This window comes from Pipistrellus hanaki, assembly GCF_964339955.1.
Source record: "Pipistrellus hanaki genome assembly, chromosome: 10".
NCBI classification, from domain to species: domain Eukaryota; kingdom Metazoa; phylum Chordata; class Mammalia; order Chiroptera; family Vespertilionidae; genus Pipistrellus; species Pipistrellus hanaki.
In genome coordinates this window covers 11,503,471-11,522,314 of record NC_140512.1, presented here as the reverse complement: position 1 = coordinate 11,522,314, position 18,844 = coordinate 11,503,471, and the positions used below count along the sequence as shown (strand labels likewise).

Sequence of the window (18,844 nt, the reverse complement as noted above, 5' to 3'; positions counted from 1 at the left end):
AAGCATTTGACTTGAACTAACTCATTTAGTCTGCACAACAACTCATAAGATGCGTGCTATTATTTCCCACTAATAATGAGGAATTGGAGGTGCCAAGAAGTTAACGACTTGCTCAAAGTCCACATGTACTAAGTGGGGGTCCTGGTCTCACTCCTTGGCCCCATTTTCTAACTCCCTGTGCTGCCATCTCCGAAAGCCCATGACTCTGCAAAATAGTGCCTGGTGCTTCCTCCCTTGCACACTGGAAATCTGATCTAAATATTCTTCCAGAGTTCCAGGCTCAGAGTCAGGGATGCTGAATCATGCTGACTCTCAGGAGACTGACTGATGGATAAGCCAGAGTATCAGTTTAATAACTTCCAAGGGTGGGCTGGATAGTTGCATCAGCCTGACCTGCCTGTTGTCTCCCAATAGCTATCAACACAGGGACCTGCATCAGCATAAGGTTGCCTGCTGGACACAAAAACGGAATGGAGTGTGAGTTCTATACCTGGATCACTTAGTGACCTCAGTATTCTATGTCCTGATATGACTATCTCCACAATCTCCATACATTATTTTCTGTATCTGCAGTAAGTTTTTGTTGGCCAGAGAGAGTAGCTCAAACCCTGGATATATCTCAATGGCTGACTAGTTTCCTCCACATGGCCCTTTAAATAGATCAATAATTCAATCAATCTCCTGTCAAAGTGGTTGCCCTGGACATCATACATTTTCTTTATATATATATATATATATATATATATATATATATATATATATATATATATATTTATTGATTCTTTACAGAGGAAGGGAGAGGGATAGAGAGCCAGAAACATCCATCAGCCGCCTCAGGCACACCCCCCACAGGGCATGGGTCTGCAACCAAGGCACATGCCCCTGACCGGAATCAAACCCGGGACCCCTGAGTCCACAGGCCGACGCTCTATCCACTGAGCCAAACCGATTAGGGCACATCATGCTTTTTCTTAGAGGTGACTTTTCCTAGCCTTGCTCTCTGATTTGCTATTCAATCACCCAAAAATATTTATGAGCACTTCTCTGAGCAAATAGAAGTACGGAAGAGGGAGAGACATTTTCATGAATTACCATATAAACAAATGAAAAAATGAGGTGATTTTGGATTGTGATAAATGCTATAAACGGTTTTTGGAGGAGAATAACTAGACTGGGAATTGGGATGGAGGAAGATATAGGGAATGTCTCTCTGAAGAGGTGAAGTCTGACCTGAGCCCAGCAAACCAAGAAGGACTCAGTCATGTGAACACAGAGTTTAGTTCTCAGGGGAGGCATTTCATGTCTGTCATTGGAAGTGGAAGTTCATTGCAAGTCTCTGCAGAGACAATGTGGCACAAATTAGGCACGTATGGTTGCCAAACTCCACATGCATCATTTCACATGTAGCATGTGCACTGGATTACATATTTGACATCAGGGCTATCTTGGGGTTTCCAAGGCATGTGATTACTATCATGAATAGGCTACGGTGGGTTGGCCTTGGCATCTGACCCCACATTGTTGAGATAAGTGTGCTTCTAGCTGCTGAAAAGCAAAATTTTGGAATACAGCCGCTTGCCATTTGGGACCATAGCCCTTTCCCCCAACTAGATGACATGTTCTTCTCTCAGAAAAAAAAAGTATGAGTTTTATACATTTTGGAATATCGCAAAGCACCTAGCAGAGTTCTGGGCACGTCAAATAAGGAAAAACAAAAACACTAAGTCCTTTGGGTTTGCCTTCCATTTGGAACCTGCCCTTGACGCGGAGGCGGCGCTGCTCTTCGCCCTCCGGCCGCACGGGGGCGCCATGGGAATCCCTCGCGCCGAGGACGGGCGGCTGGAGCCGGTCTTGGCCTTGTGTCAACACGGCGCCGGCGGCGGCGGCTGCGAGGAGGGGCCGGGGCGCCCCGCAGACCCGCGCGCAGTCCGAGGGCGAGCAGGCGCGGCCCCGCCGCGGACAGGCGCCCGGCAGCCATGGCGGAGTCGGCGTCGGCTCGGGTAAGAGTCCCCTCGGCCGGGGGCGCGTTCGCGGAGACGGAGCTGCGGGGCGGGCGGGGTGAGGGGAGGGGGTCCCCGGCTGCCGCCGCTCCGGGAGCGCCCACCTGCCCCCGCGCCCCCCGGGCGCTGCCCCTGCCCGGTCCCCTCCGCGGCGGCCGGAGCGGAGCCGGAGCGCCGCGCTCCGCGGGGAAACTTCTCCGCGGCCAGTCCCGCGTCCCCGGGTGTGTGACGGCCCCGCAGCGCTCCCGAGAGCCCGCGCCCGCAGAGGGGTCGCGGCGGAAACTCCGGGTCCGCTCGGCCCCCCGGAGCCCGCCGGCCGCCCCGGGACCCGGCGCCCCCCGCTCCCCGCTCCCGCTCCCCGGCGGCCGGCGGGCTCGCTCCCGGCCATTGTGCCCCGCGGCCCCTCCGGCGCCTTGTCCCGCCGCGGACTTCGGTCCGGGGCTGCGGCCGCAGGTGGGAGTCGCGCTGGGCTTCCTCTCCCCCGGGACAGGTGTCAGCTCGCCGCGGAGCTGCGGGGTTTGTCTGGGAAGCTGTGGGGTCCCCCCCACCACCACCCCCGGACCCCCAGGCTCCCGCAGGACCCCCGGCTCGGGGAGAGGGAAATCCTGGGCTTGGAGGCAAGACCCTGGTTCCCAGCCGTCACTCGCTCCCACCCCGGGCCTCTGCTTTCTGGGTGAATCGTGTCGGACTAGTTGCTGGATAGTCTCGTCTCTCAGGCTCCCGGCAGCTCTGACATTCGCGTGGTATTCGAAAGTAGTGGCTCCTTTGATAATGCAAGAGGATGGTGTGCTGTGGAAAGGGCAGGTGGAATGCAATAGTTTTTATTTTATTTTATTTTTGATGTAGAGAGAAAGAGCAAGAGGAACATCGATTTGTTGTTCCACTTATTTATGCATTCATTGGCTGCTGCTGGTGTGCGCCCTGATGGGCGATCGAACCGGCAACCTTGGCATATCCGGACGACACCCGGCCAGGGCTGGAATTTAATTTTTTTTTATTATTGATTTTTAGATAGAGAGAGGAGGGGGGAGAGAGGAGGAAAGAGAGAAACATCGATTTGTTGTTCCACTTACTTAAGCGTTCATTGGTTGGTTCTTTTTTTTTTTTATAACCCATTGATTTTTTTTTTTTTTTACTCATTGATTTTTTTTTTTTTAATCCTCACCCGAGGATATGTTTTTATTGATTTTAGAGAGGAAGGGAGAGAGGGGGCGGGAGAAAGAGAAACATCGATCGCTGCCTCCCATCTGCGCCCCAAGCATTTCGTGGTCTAGAAACACTTTCAGAATCATATGAGATCTCGTGAGAATTGAGGGCTAGCAAGATGCACTGTATTTGATTCTTTTTTATTTTTTCCATCCTCACCCGAGGATATGTTTTTATTAATTTTTCAGAGAGAGGGGGAGGGAGAGAGAGGAACAGCGGTGGTCAGGGCCTTTTGATTCTTGCAGGAAGGGGGTGAGGACGTAGAGGGGAGGGACTGGCAGGCTCGGAGAACACTGTTTGCTCTCAGGGAAGCTAAAGTTGAACTGTGAAGACAAGACAATGTTTACAGCATTTGCCTCATCTGACTCCTTTAACGAAGGTGAAAGAGGCAGAGACCGGGCTTTCCTGCAGACCAGATGAGCGGTAAAGCAGGGCAGGAGCACAAGTGCACTGACTTGTCAGCGCACAACGACTTGCATGTCATTAGCAGGGCTTGCTAAGAGGAAGCCTTCAAGATCCTCCAAAATTCAAAACTGCGCTCCAAGTGACTTATGGCTCTGTCCTTTAGCAGAATGTATTTAAATTGTCCTCCAGCATTATTCCTGTTCTCAGGCATTTTCTCTTCAGATGAGGATTCTGTGTACCTCTCATTTTGATAGTGTGGCCAAGTAGATACCGTGATGAGAACAACTAAAAGTGCTGGCGGGGGGTAGGGAGGGTGGGGGGGGCGACACATATATTTGAAATGTATGTTAGTAAAGAATACTTGGGGCCCAAAACCCAGGTGAAAGAGGGAGCTCTTAAGAGGTAAGGAGAGCCGAAACTGGTTTGTCTCAGTGGATAGAGCATCAATCAGCCTGCGGACTGAAAGGTCCCGGGTTCGATTCCGGTCAAGGGCATGTACCTTGGTTTGTGGGCACATCCTCAGTAGGGGGTGTGCAAGAGGCAGCTGATGGATGTTTCTAACTCGCTATCTCTCTCCCTTCATCTCTGTATAAAATCAACAAAATATATTAAAAAAAAAAAAAAAAAAGGTGAGTTCTGAAACCAACTTGGAGGGCTTTTGCTGAACATTCATCTGTGGTGTTTATGACCTCAAGGGGCCTGGAAAATAAAGGATGAAACTCAATGCCTAAGAGTCCTGGGACGCCTCCTACCAGAATCCCATAAAGCGGAGACTCCAAAGGGCAATATTCAGGGTGAACTGAAAGCTCTGACCCCCAGGTGATGGCAGAGAAAGTTATGTATGTCAAACCTTGGTGCCGAGAGATGAGTGTAAGATGTCTCTTGAAAATTGATGACTCTCAAATGGTTTTTAAATATATATATATATATTTTATTGATTTTTTACAGAGAAGAAGGGAGAGAGACAGAGAGCCAGAAACGTCAATGAGAGAGAAACATCGACCAGCCGCCTCCTGCACACCCCCTACGGGGGACGTGCCCGCAACCAACGTACATGCCCCTGACCGGAATCGAACCTGGGACCCCTCAGTCCGCAGACCGACGCTCTACCACTGAGCCAAACCGGCTTCAGCTCACATGGTTTTATTGCCTGAATTTATATGACCTGGATGGTCCTAGAAACTGCAAGCAGAGAATTTAATTTAAAGTAGAACCTCCAGCTGTCTTGACAAAAATAAACATGAATCATCCTAGCTGGTTTTGCTCAGTGGATAGAATAGGGGTGTCAAACTCAATCAGAGAAGGGTCCAAAATCTAAAATCCAGCCTAAATCGCGGGCTGAATGGTTTACTGAACAGTCATAAACTGACAATGTCATAAACTGACAGCGGAGTGCAGTGATGACAGCGCGGTGCGGGCCACATTGCAAGGCCTGGCGGGCTGGATTTGGCCCGCGGGCCTTGTGTTTGACACATGTGGGATAGAGCATTGATCTCCATACTGAAGGATCCCAAATTCAATTCTGTTCAAGGGCACATGCCCAGGTTGTGGGCTCGGTCCCCTGTAGGGGATATGCAGGAGGCAGCCCATCAACGATTCTCTCTCATCATGTTTTTATCTCTCCTCCCTTCCTCTCTAAAATCAATAAAAATATATTTAAAAAGAAAAAAAGGAGGGGGAATAACAGAATAAGGAAAAATTCATCTAAAAGAAGGCAAGAATGAAGATGAAAGATGGGATAAATCACACAGAAAAGGTACAAAGTATATATACATCAATAATTAGAATAAATGTAAATTGACTGAATGATCTAGTTAAAAGACAAAGATGGGCAAGAGGAGGGGAATTCAGCTATATGGTTTATATAATAAAATATAGGATAAAGCCGAAACCAGTTTGGCTCAGTGGATAGAGCGTCGGCTTGTGGACTGAAAGGTCCCAGGTTCGATTCCGGTCAAGGGCATGTACCTTGGTTGCGGACACATCCCCAGTGGGGGGTGTGCAAGAGGCAGCGGATCAATGTTTCTCTCTCATCCTTGTTTCTAACTCTCTATCCCTCTCTCTTCCTCTCTGTAAAAAATCAATAAAACATATTAAAAATATATATATAGGATAAAGCTGTGGAAATGACTGGATATGAAAGGATAGGAAATCATATACCAGGTTAATAGTAATCAAAAGAAAATTGGCCCTCGTTGGTGTGGATCAATGGTTAGAGCATTGATCCTCATTCCTAAGAGTTGCAGGCTTGATTCTGGTCAAGGGCACGTACTGGGTTGCAAGTTTCCCTCCCCAATTGGAACGAGTGCAGGAGGCAACCAATTGCTGTGGCTTTCTCACACTGATGTTTCTCTCCTCTCTTCCCCTTCCTCCTCCCTTTTCAGTTTCTAAAATCAATGGAAAGAATATCCTCCTGTGAGAATTGACAAAAAAAAAAAAAGAGAGAGAGGGAGGGAGGAAATGGGCTTATCTATATTAATATTGCTGGAGATGGAGGACTAATACTGTTTTTATAATGGTAAAAGACTTAATTTACTAGCTTGATATGACACTTGTAGTGTTATATGCAGCTAATTATGTAGCCTCAAGTATATATAAAACAAAGTTGATAGAACAAGGGAAAATTCACTCCATAGTAGAAGATTCTGATATCGCCCTAGTATTTTATCTAGCAGGAAACAATGAGGGAGGGTGTGGTTTCTCCCACGAACACTCTGAGGTGATGGGAATATTCTGTCTGCACTGCTCAGTGCAGTAGCTGCAAGGTACATGTGACTGTCGAGCACTTGTAATGTAGCTCGTATGACTGAGGAACGTGCATTTTTAATTTAATTTCAATTCATTTAACTTCCAACAGCCACATGTTTCTAGTGTCTATTATAATAGACAGGATATGATTAATTTTTCCCATATATCTACCCCATATACATAATTTTGATGTATAGAGAAATTGGTGGGGGGGAAAAGAAAAGAGAAAACGGATAAAACCCTATTAGTGCCCCGGCCCGTGTGGCTCAGTTGATTGAGCGGTGTCCCATGCACCGGGAAGATACAGGCTCGATTGCCAGTCAAGGGCACATGCTTGGGTTGCGGGCTGGATCCCCAGTGGAGGCTGTGCAGGAGGCAGCCGATTGATGTTGCACTCTCACATTGATTTTCTCTCTCCCTCTCCCTTCCTCTCTTGCTAAAAATCAATAAAGTATTTTTTTAAAAAGGAGTGGTGGTAGAGGGATTGAACAAGAAGAAAAAAAGAGCTTATAGACACAGACAAGGAAGTGGTGATTGTGCAGGGCGGCAGGGTGGAGGTGGAAGAGGGCAGAGAGGGATAAATGGTGAAGGAAAAGATAATAAAAGAAAAACAAAGCCCTGTTAGTAATGGGAGTGTGTTCTGGCGCTGGCCTCGGTGAGGCTGGGCCTGAGGTAGGGCTGTCAGGCAGAGAGTCACCACGCGCCCTCTCCCTGTCCGGCTTCCTCAGATGGCCGCAGCGCCTGCTATTTGCTCCAGGTGACACGAGCTCCCTGCCAAACCCTCATTTAACTGCAGATTCACGAGCAAGATAGATGTGGTTGTCTTACGCCTCTACATTTTGGGATTTGAGGATTGGAACAGGTTCTTTGGCAAATATGCTCAAATATTTTTTATTTTTAAAAATATATTTTATTGATTTTTTTACAGAGAGGAAGGGAGAGGGATAGAGAGTTAGAAAGATCGATGAGAAAGATCAATCAGCTGCCTCCTGCACCTCCTGCTCCCCGACTGGAGATGTGCCCGCAACCAAGGTACATGCCCTTGACCGGAATCAAACCTGGGACCCTTGAGTCCACAGGCTGACGCTCTATCCACTGAGCCAAACCAGATAGAGCTATGCTTAAATATTGAAAGACATAAAAAAAATACCTTTAAAAAGGGGTATATAGCCCTAACCGGTTTTGCTCAGTGGATAGAACATCGGCCTGTGGACTGAAGGGTCCCGGGTTCGATTCCTGTCGGGGGCATGTACCTTGGTTGTGAGCATATCCCCAGTGAGGGGTGTGCAGGAGACAGCTGATAGATGTTTTTCTCTCGTCGATGTTTCTAACTCTCTATCCCTCTCTCTTCCTCTCTGTAAAAAATAAATGAAATAGCCGAAACCGGTTTGGCTCAGTGGATGGAACGTTGGCCTGCGGACTGAAGGGTCCCAGGTTCGATTCTGGTCGGGGGCATGTACCTTGGTTGGGCCTATCCCCGGTGGGGGGTGTGCAGGAGGCAGCTGGTCGATGTTTCTCTCTCGTCGATGTTTCTAGCTCTCTATCCCTCTCCCTTCCTCTCTGTAAAAAATCAATAAAATATATATTTAAAAATAATAATAAAATAAAATATATTTTTAAAAAAGGAGTGTATAATATGTGCATGGATTAAACATTTCATTTTAAAGATGTTACTTTTCAAATTTACCTATGGATTTGAGACAGCTCCAAACAAAATCTCTAAATATATTTTTTGTGAAATTTTTCAAATTTGTAGAATATCAACAGGCCTAAAATAGTCAATATACCCCTGTAAGACAAGGAAGTAGGACTTTCCTTACCAGATATCAATAATTACAAAAAAAAAGCTATGGCCATTAAGATGGCAATATTGATAAAGTGATAGAAAAATTGACCCATAGATTAGAATAGAGAAGCCAGAAACAAACTGATATGTAAGAAAACTTGACTTATGACAGAGATAGCATTTCAGATCAGTGGGTAAATGATGGATTTTTCATTATGTAGTGTTAGGTCTGTTGATTTCCCATATGAAAATTGAGTCTTGCACCGTACACAAATATCAGAACTAGTTGAGGTAAATACTTAAATGGGAAAATCAAAACTATAAAGTAATCGAAACCAGTTTGGCTCAGTGGTAGAGCGTCGGTCTGAGGACTGAAAGGTCCCAGGTTCGATTCTGGTCAGGGGCATGTACATTGGTTGTGGGCACATCCCGGTAGGGGGTGTGTAAGAGGCAGCTGGTTGATGTTTCTCTCTCATCGATGTTTCTAGCTCTCCATCTCTCTCCCTTCCTCTCTGTAAAAAATCAATAAAAATATATTTATAAATAAATAAATAAAATTTAAAAAAAGATAGCAGTATGGTGACAAAATCTATATAATTAAAAAACAAAAAGCTATAAAGTATTTAGAAGACTGTATTGTGGGTTCTAGATTTCTTTTTTTTAACAACTGGCACAAAAGTTCAAACCATAAAAGTATTAATATTGATAACATTAAGCTCCATTAAAGTTAAGGACTTTTGATCAAATAATACTGAAGAGAGTAAAAAAAAAAAGTCCAAATAAAGACAAGATATTTGCAACAGATATAACTGATAAAGATTAGTGTCCAGAATTTATAGTGAAATCCTAGGGGGCAGGAAGAAAAAGCCAGAGGACCCAGAATTAAGTGGGTAAGAAAGACTTCAGCAGGTTGTTCACTAACGGGGCCATTGAATGGCCTGTGAACATATTTCTTCTCAGCGTCTTGGTCTCGGTGTCTTCACTGTGGTCAGAGAAGCAGCCTTGGACAGAGTGTGCCACGTGAGAGGAGATGAGTCTTGCGGGCTTAGGGCTGAAATGTGAACCTGCAGGAGGACAGCGGGGCTGAGAGAACCCCCAAGTACTGGTCTTAGGCATGTTGGGCTTCAGCCACAGGGATTTTCCTCTGGCCAAGGACAGACCGTGAAAGTGAGAAGTATAAGAAGAATGTCGGGGGACTTAGATAGTTTCACTGACTGGTTATGAAGAGTTTATTCACTTTACCAGCTGCTAGGACACACAGATGAATGAGTTAAGTCTTGTAAGCGCTGCTAAGGAACCTTTAGGAGTTGCTGAAAGGTTTCAGCAAAGGGAACATGATCAGTTATGAAGTCTGGCAGGAATGTGAAGTCAGGAGTAGATGTAAATACTATGTTCACAGCAAAACATCACAAATAGCCCAAAACATCTGAGAGAAACTGGTTTAAAAAAATGAATCCTCCCTCCTTTCTACTTTTCCATACTTTTTATTATATGTGTATAATTTGCAGTTTCAAAATACAAGAGAACATACTTTTTATTTATTTTTTATTTTTTCATTATTATTTTTTAATATATTTTATTGATTTTTTACAGAGAGGAAGAGAGAGATAGAGAGCTAGAAACCTTGATGAGAGAGAAACATCGATGAAAGAGAAACACCGACCAGCTGCCTTCCGCACACCCCCCAACCAGGATGTGCCCGCAACCAATGTACATGCCCCCGACCGGAATCGAACCCGGGACCCCTCAGTCCGCAGACGGACGCTCCATCACTGAACCAAACCGGTTTTGGCGAGAACATACTTTTTAAATTAAAAAGTGGCAGCCAGGTACTGGCTGTAAGTGCTGCTGGGCTCCTGGTGTTGGGAGGTGGCTGACTGACCACCCGGTCTGGCTCTCCAGCACAGGAGGAAGCGCCGCGCCACCCCTTTGGCTTCTCCCTCGCCGCCCCCACCAGAGACGGAGGCCGAGGAGCTCTCACTCCAGTCCGTGATGGCCGCCCTGCAGGCCGTGGAGAAGAAGATGGAGTCCCAGGCCGCCCAGCTGCAGAGCCTGGAGAAGCGCATGGAGTCGGCCGAGAAGAAGCTGGCCGACTTCGAGAAGACGGCCGTGGAGTTCGGGAACCAGCTGGAGGGCAAGTGGGCCGTGCTGGGGACCCTGCTGCAGGAGTACGGGCTGCTGCAGAGGCGGCTGGAGAACATGGAGAACCTGCTGAGGAACAGGAACTTCTGGGTCCTGCGGCTGCCCCCGGGCAGCACGGGGGAGGCCCCCAAGGTAGGCCTTTTATTTGAGATTCTAAATGGGTGGCTTTTCCCTAATGGCTGAGACAGGGCGCACTCATCGTATAACATTTGCGATTTCAGGTGCCCAGGTCACTCGAGAACGATGGAGTCTGCTTCTCGGAGCAGGAGTGGGAGAACCTGGAGGACTGGCAGAAGGAGCTGTACAGAAACGTGATGATGAGCAACTATGAGACGCTGGTCTCCCTGAGTAAGCAGCGCGTGCCGCCCCAGACATCCCACAGTTCCTGGTCTGTGCTGAGTTGAGAAATGGGAGTCTCTGAGTCCTCAGTTTACCGAGATATTGGGAAAGGTCATGGTGTCATGCCTTTCTTCTTTGTGGTCACATAGTCCGATCTTGATAATATTTATTAATAGATAAGAGGTCATGATACTCATTATTTACAATATAACATAGCTAGGGTTCCTCATGCCTTTTTTTTTTTTTTTTTCCAGAGAGGAAAGGAGAGGGAGGGAGAGAGACAGGAACATCAACGATGAAAGATGATTACTGCACACCCCCACCAGGGACCTAGCCCGTACCCTGGGAATCGAACTGTGATCTCCTGGTTCACAGGTCGACGCTCAACCACTGAGCCATGCTGGCCAGGCCTCATGCTATTTCTACTGCTTAAGACTATTTGATAAAGAATCCTTTGCTACCTGGGATGAGACAGGCAGTGTAGGCTAACCAAACATTGTCCTTGGCACTTGTCTGGAACCAGAGCCAGTTGTGGTCTTGGTGTTTATTTTGTGTTGATTAGAAGTACTGCTTAATAGATATAGATCTTGATCTTAACATGCAGAGTGTTAACTATTACATTATAAATGCATTTTGTTTGGTAGACAAAATGTTTTACAACCTAAAAGGTTCATGGAGGATTGTCAAGAAGGCCACTGGGACTGGAGCAGAGGGGAAGGGGCAGGAGAGGTTACTGTGAGCTCACCGGGTCATGTGCTGCTTGTGGCCGATGCCTTACCTGTCACAGTGCCTGCCACTCCTTGCCGTGTATTAGCACAGAGGAAAGTAAATGCCCGGAAGGAAGCCTACTTGCAGCCACGGATGTGTGAGGACGCGGTGGTCTGGGCGGAATGAGTGATGGGCCCCTGCGCCTGCCTGCCGAGCCACAGGGGACTGATGAAGGGCTCCGAGGGGGCAGTTAGCCGAATACATCATTCCGATGGGCCATGATTTTCTAATTGTCCCAGACTACGAGGGGAAAGGGACAGGAACAGTCCTTTGAAGTTTTAATATTGACTCATTGACATTGGTCACCTTGTTCATCAGCAAACGACTAGTGTGCAATGAGAACTTACTCTCCGGGCTCACATTGTGCCATTTCCTACCCAGAGGTCCTTGGCCAGCCTGAAGGAGAAGCGGAGTTGGGTACAGAGATGCTGGGAGACTTGGAGGAGGAAAGCCTTGGTGGTGTTCACCCAGGTGAGTGGCTCTAGAATATTCCATTCCTCTCCCCATCCCCTGCAGTCTATGGTGAGCTTTCCCACTGTCAAACACTGATCATCAATAGCCTCGGGTGGCATTTACTTATTCTAGATTCTTCTATGATTATCATTAGCTCACCTATTACGTGTGTCTGAACTCCTTACCACTATTTGGAATCCTTGAGATTCGTGACCATATCAGACTTCTTCGTGTCCTACAGAGGAGAGTACATAATAGGCTTCAGTCAAAACCCACAGGGCATTGAGGACAGGGTTATTCACAGCATCAGGAGCGAAGCTGACTGGGTGAGAGCCAGGAAAAGCCAGGTAATTTGGGGAGAAAGTACAGGAAGAACAGCTGGATACATGAACTTTTAAACTATAGGTTTAGTTGTGTGTGTATGTTTTTGTTTTTTTGTAATCTTATTTTTATTACTTTAACACTTTCCTAAGTAAGTATAGTTTTTCAGTATGTTTAGCCATTTCTCAGAGATTGAATATAATTTGTGGACAAACTTAGAAAAACTAGCATTTATAACATTGTTCTATAAGAAGAACATATTCAGATTATTAACCCACATGTCTCTACCCGAGTATAGGTTCCACTTTCCGGGTTCTGGAACCCCGTCAGTCTCTAATGCCCTTGACCCTTTGATGTGAGCCCTTCTGGGATTCACACATGTTTAGCTCCAAAGAAACCCAAGATGGCTAGAACGTGACCCTTTTTGTTGGTTTTCTGCGTTTTGGCAGCAGACGGGGTTGTGATTAAGCAGGAGGTGGAGTACCCGCCAGAACGCTCTGAGGACCTTCCGGGAGAGCTCTCGGGCCCCGCGGAGGAGCCGGCCTTCCTGGGCCCGGAGCAGACTGAGCTCTGGAGCACGCAGGCTGGCGCTGTCCTCTTGGAACCAGGGGCCGGGGACGCCCACCCAGAGGAGCCCGCCGAGGGCAGCAGGGACCCCGGCAGTGACAGAAGTGTGGACTGCCCCCCGAAGCAGAAATCCAGTAGGCCAGTGCCGCTGGCTCCGGAGTGTAACCCGGCCCTGAAGCTGAACAGGGAAGATTTTGGCCCCTACGACTGTCCTGAGTGCGAGCTCAGCTTCCGCTGTGAGCAGCAGCTGGCCTACCTGCGGGCCCACCCATCGTGGGAGTCTTCCACCACCTCGGAGTCCGAGGAGGGTCTTAGGTCCAGGCCGCTGCTGAAGGCCTCGTCCAAGAAGGGGAAGCACCAGTGTGACGTGTGCATGAGGAGCTTCAGCAGCAAGGTGAACCTGGCCAACCACCAGCGCTGCCACTTGCAGGAGGGGCCCAGCGGTGGCCAGCGTGTCCAGGAGAGGTTCTCGCCCAACAGCCTGGTGGCCCTGCCCGGCCACATCCCCTGGAGGAAAAGCCGGAGTTGCCTCATCTGTGGTTACTGTGGCAAGAGCTTCAGCCACCCGTCAGATCTGGTGCGGCACCAGCGCATCCACACGGGCGAGCGGCCCTACACCTGCCCCGAGTGTGAGCGGAGCTTCGTGCAGAAGCAGCACCTCCTGCAGCACCAGAAGATCCACCAGCGGGAGCGCGGCACGCTGGCCTCGGAGCCAGGCAGGCCCAACGGCCTGCTCTAAGGGTGCCAGCCCCCCGCCTGTCCGGGGGAGCTGAGGGGGCTGGCATTGGTCCCCCGAAGAGACACTGTGCAGAGTCAGGGACTGACTTCTTCCTTGGGGGTGTCATTTAGGTTTGGCTGACTTTGGCAGAGCAGCAGGCCGAGCCCACGCCCTCAGAACTGTGCGGAGGAGGGGCGGGGCCAGGCCTGTCCCTGCTGTCTGCCCTGCTGCTGTGTGTGCCGCGTCTCGGGTTTTCCCATCCGTGCTGACACTGTGCCCTGGGGCTGGTGTGAGGGTCCGCCCCAGCGTTCCAGGTCTTCCCACGGGTGGGGTCGGGCCAAAGGAAGGAGCAGGTGTGCAGAAGAGCTCTGGAAGCACAGCCCTCTGCTTCCTCTTCGGCTGTAGTCTCCTTGTTACTAACAAGGAGCAGTAATTTAAATGAACTGCTCACCTTGCTCTGAAGAACCTTTTTGGGAATTAGATATTAGCTGGTTTGAAGAAAATACAGCCTGACACTTGTTTTTCAAACTTCCCAAGCTGTGGAAGTTGTTCCTAACCTGGGGACTGCTGCCAGCTGGGAGGGAACAGTTTGGGGCCTTCTTTAGCCAGCCCACACGGAGGCCTGGCAGAGCGCGACTCCCTCTCGGACGGGGCTCGCTGAATCGGAAGGACCAAGAGGGAGAGAGCAGTGGGAGTGGACCCCAGAGCCCCCCATTGGGAACGAGGAGTCTGGGAAAGGAGCTGAGAGGCGCCTGGGTTTCTCACCGCAGCTCACTTCCTCTTCCCCCGGCGTCCTTGCTGCGTCCTGCAGCCTCACAGGGTAGACGGCTCCTTCGTTACTTAAGGTGGTTCAGCTTGTATCAGCTTGTATTTGAGTTTGTTCCTGTTAGACCAGTTGTTCCTCGAGGTTGTCCAGATGACACACTTTCCCACTTAGTGCTGTCCCAGAGACGACGGAGAAGAAGCACGCGGGTGCTTGTCTCCCCGGAGTGCCGAATGCCTGCCGCCCTGCTGTTTGGGAGTGGGCTCCTGGGTCCCGTGTGAGTGTCCCCTCTGGTGACTTGGCAGTTGCTTAGAATAAAACTTGCTACTGGCAACAAAAAAAAATGTGCTCACGTTGGGTGTTTTTCTCCAGCTGTTTGTCAAGAAGACCCTCCTAGGAGCAAGGTGGAGGAGACGCCTGACCTGGAGCAGCGGCAGAGGGTGACTTAAACCTAGATTTGCGGATGAGAAGAGGGCGTGTGTGGGGCCCTGTTGGTGGACTCGGGGCTGGAGACAGTCTGCGTGTCAGTTGTTGGGAAGCAGTAGGTGGAGGAGGCAGGTGCACCAGGGAGTACTGGGTAGCAGTTGGAAGTCCTGGCTTCAATATACATGTAGTCCTATGGGTTGATCTTAAACATACACTGCTAAGTGGAAAATCTGAGATATATAACAATACCATCTATGTGAATTAAACATGCATGTACACAAAACAGGACGGAGTACATAGAAATAAAAAAAGGCACCTCCGTGCGCTGGCCAGTGGGCTCCGTGGTTAGAGCGTCAGCCGGCACAGTGGACAGGAGAGATGGACAAGACTGACAAGGTACAGTCAACAGCACCTGATGCTTTTTGAAGGCAGGAACCTTGTCTTAATCGTATCCAGACTCCCCAGCTCTGAGAACAGGGACTTTGCACAAAGGTGCTCAACACACGTTTACTGCATGAACAGATGCTTAAGGGGAATTCACAGAATGGGGAGCTCAGCATTGTCTGAACAGGGTCGGCTTTGAGGAGGAAGGGCTTGGTAACATTTTTGGTCTTCCTCTACAATAATTTCCCTCGGGAGTTTTACATACCTGGGTGGGGCCATTTTAAAAACTGATACTTTTACCAAGTAAGGTGCAGCCCTGGAATTTGGGGCCTATTAGGAGTATTGCTTTGAAACAACAAGGGATCAAATCAATATATGGCAGTATTCATTGTGAAATTCTTTATTGAAGTAATGCAACGTAACAGGCCATTTGCAGGTGAGTGCTGAAGGCATTAAGAGGATCTCTAGTATGGACCCTAAGAGGAAAGATCCAGTTGATGTGAACCCCGAGAAGGAATTGATCTGCTGAGATGGGCTCCCCGTGGTCAACCAAGGGCCCAAATTTTTAAAATAAGAGCCTGGCGGCCATTTGCCTTCGGGCTCCTCACAAATGCTGTGTACCAGGGAGAAACTCAGACTGAACTCGCAGTGTCCCCCACTATTCCCTGCTGATTCCCTTCAACCTCTGAAGGGAAACCCTGGTATCATCTGCCAGTGGACTGAGGCCTGCCCTGTCCTATCAGAACTGCACAGTTTGACACCTCACATAAGAGGGACCTAATTGAAAACCTGAGTGGGAACTTTCACTGTGAAAATAGTCTTCATGCTGGCTTGGCTAGATAGAGCATTGGCCGGCGGACTAACGGGTCCTGGGTTCAATTCCCATCAAGGGCACATGCCTGGGTTGCAGGCTCGATCCCCAGTAGGCATGCAGGAGGCAGCCAATCAATGATTCATTCTCATCATTTATGTTTCTCTCTCTCCCTCTCCCTTCCTCTCTGAAATGAAAGAAAACAACAACACAAAAACTGCCTTAATTACCCTGTTCCGGTGCCTCAGGTTGGAGCATCATCCCATACACCAAAAGGTTATGGGTTTCATTCCCGGTCAGGGCACATACTTGGGTTGCAGATTTGATCTCCGATCAGGGTGTGTATGAGAGGCAACTCATCAATGCTTCTCTCAAATCAATTTAAAAATATATATATATATATATATATATATATATATATATATATATCTCCATCCTCGGGTGAAGATTAAAAACAAAAATTGGCCGAAACCGGTTTGGCTTAGTGGTAGAGCGTCGGTCTGTGGACTGAAAGGTCCCAGGTTCGATTCCGGTCAAGGGCATCGTACCTTGGTTGCAGGCACGTCCCCAGTAGGGGATGTGCAAGAAGCAGCTGGTCGATGTTTCTCATCGACATTTCTAGCTCTTTACCCCTCCTCCTCTCTGTAGAAAATCAATAAAATATAAAAAAAAAATTTTTTAAATTGATTCTTTGTCTTGGGTGAGTTTGGGTGATTACCCAAAGAGTTTGGGTGATTACCTTAGTCTGTGTCTCTAGGCTGAAGCTCCTTTTTGCTTAACTATTTTTTATTCTTTACTAGAGACCCAATGCATGAAATTCATGCAAGGGGCTCAGCCCTCGCAGCCCCAGCTTCATCAGGAAGGATGTTGGAAGGACATCCAGAAGGTCATTAGGCTGTCCAGTCTAATTAGCATATTATGCTTTCATTATTATAGATTATAGGTTAAAATTATTTTTTATTTACACTGGGAGCTCATCAGGGATTTGTCAGACCAATATAGTAAGAATTACAAAATATTGGTAAGTTGTGATCTTAGTAAATAAGAATTGATGCCCAGTGTAAACAGATGAGTTTGTGAGCTTGTTGGAAAAATATAAAATGAGTGGGAAAAGCCCTAACCGGTTTGGCTCAGTGGATAGAGCGTCAGTCTGCAGACTCAAGGGTCCCAGGTTTGATTCTGGTCAAGGGCATGTACCTTGGTTGCAGGCACATCCCCAGGAGGAGGTGTGCAGGAGGCAGCTGATCGATGTTTCTATCTCTTTTCCTTCCTCTCTGTAAAAAAAAAAAATCAATAAAACAAATAAATAAAATGAGTGGAAAATGCAGAAAAGGTAGAAAATAAAAATTATACTGCATACAGCATATTTCACTTTCTTTTCAGTGATTAACTCTGGTTTTCCACAGTAAGGCTCTTTATAAATGAGGAAACGGGTCCTATTTTGAGTGGTTTATTCAAAATGCCTCAGGGTCTGAATTAGTGGTGGATTTTCTCTTGCTGCAAGCCCAGCCTGGAGCCAGAGCTGTGAAGATCCAAGATGGTGGCTGACATGCAAGGTAAGACTGGGCATTGTCAACCTAAGAAATGTTTAAACCTGTAGAGAATGTTTTTATGAGTGTATTTGAGCCAAACTGACAATTGCCGGAAAGCAAAATCTTAACAGTGAGAAAATGCTCCAGAGAAGGACCGTTTTGCACCTTATTTTATACATTACAATCAAAGGAGGAGGCATAAGGGGTTACATGAAATCCATGTAACGACATGCTAGATGAGGGAGGTGGGAGAAAGCAAAGTGGGGAAATCTCTGGGATTGGGTAAAAAGTAAAATAAATAGACACTTCCTTTACATTTGTGGTTATAGGATAGTTAGCAGTTAACACCATAACAAATCACAAGGGCTTTTGTGATCTTTGCTCTGGTGCAGAGAAGGGGTCCAGAAAAAAAGGAAATTGCCCTGACATTTCTCATTTCTTCTTTTTTTTTTTTTTAATCCTCGCCCAAAGATATGTTTCTTATTGATTTTTTAGAGAGGGAGGAAGGGAGAAAGAGAAATCGATCGGCTGCTTCCCGTAAGGAGGGTTTGTGGTCTCCGCTCTGGTGCAGTGCGGGCCTAGAAAAAAATTACCCTGGCCTTTCTTTTCCTTTCCTTTTGAATCCTCACTCAAGGATATATGTGTGTTTGCTCATCTTTTTATATTTTAGAGGAAGAGGAAGGTGGAGAGAGGGAAAGAGATCGGTTGCCTCCCATACTTGCCCCAACTGAGAATCAATTCCACAACCGAAGTATGTGTCCTGACTGGAAATTGCACACGAAACGTTTTTTGGTGCATGGGATGATGCTCCAACCAAATGAACCGCCTAGCCAGGGCACCTGGCATTTCAGAGATGCATGATAAGAATGGACAGGCTCAGTTAAGGTAAAGATTGAACTTTCGTCAGGGTAGCTTTTGTTAGAAGGGTTTTTTAAAAAATATATCTTATTGATTTTTTACAGAGAGGAAGAGAGAGGGATAGAGAACTAGAAACATCGATGAGAGAGAGAATCATCAATCAGCTGCCTCTTGCACTACCCTTACTGAGGATGTGCCCGCAACCAAGATACGTGCCCTTGACCGGAATCGAACCCAGGACCCTTCAGTCCGCAGGCCGAGCCTCTATCTACTGAGCCAAACCGGTCTTGGCTTGTTATAAAGTTTTAATTTCAGACCATCCTGTGTGGTTACTTTAGGTCTCAGTTTGTAAGGCACACGGAGCAGGCCTTTGCTGAGCTTGTCAGGTTTAGTATGTGGCCTCTTTTTGGTCCACAGCGTGGCACAGAGGGCTTCAGGGTACAGCGTGGCACAGAGGACTTCAGGGCACGGCCTGGCACAGAGGGCTTCACAGAGGACCTCAGGGTACAGCGTGGCACAGAGGGCTTCCACAGCTCTGCTCGGGAGCTAGGTCCCAGGGCGGGAAGAGGGGACTGAGGATTCCCAAAGCTGTTTGGAGAAGAGAGGGAAGGCTGTTT

At 47.8% G+C, this 18,844-nt stretch overlaps 1 protein-coding gene across 2 annotated transcripts; it reads left to right on the top strand.

The window, feature by feature from the left end:
• Positions 1-1,832: 1,832 nt before the first annotated feature.
• Positions 1,833-14,560, top strand: ZNF212 (zinc finger protein 212). 2 transcript variants are annotated; one of them, XM_084896899.1, is made up of 5 exons: positions 1,833-2,000; positions 10,048-10,419; positions 10,509-10,635; positions 11,776-11,865; positions 12,621-14,560. In XM_084896899.1, the coding sequence occupies exons 1-5, from the start codon at positions 1,977-1,979 to the stop codon at positions 13,472-13,474; spliced, it is 1,467 nt and encodes a 488-aa protein (XP_084753025.1). In that variant the 5' UTR covers positions 1,833-1,976; the 3' UTR covers positions 13,475-14,560. The 2 variants fall into 2 exon arrangements, with proteins under 2 accessions (XP_084753025.1, XP_084753024.1); XM_084896898.1 differs by having other exon boundaries at positions 1,850-2,000; positions 12,618-14,560.
• The last annotated feature ends 4,284 nt before the right edge of the window (positions 14,561-18,844 follow it).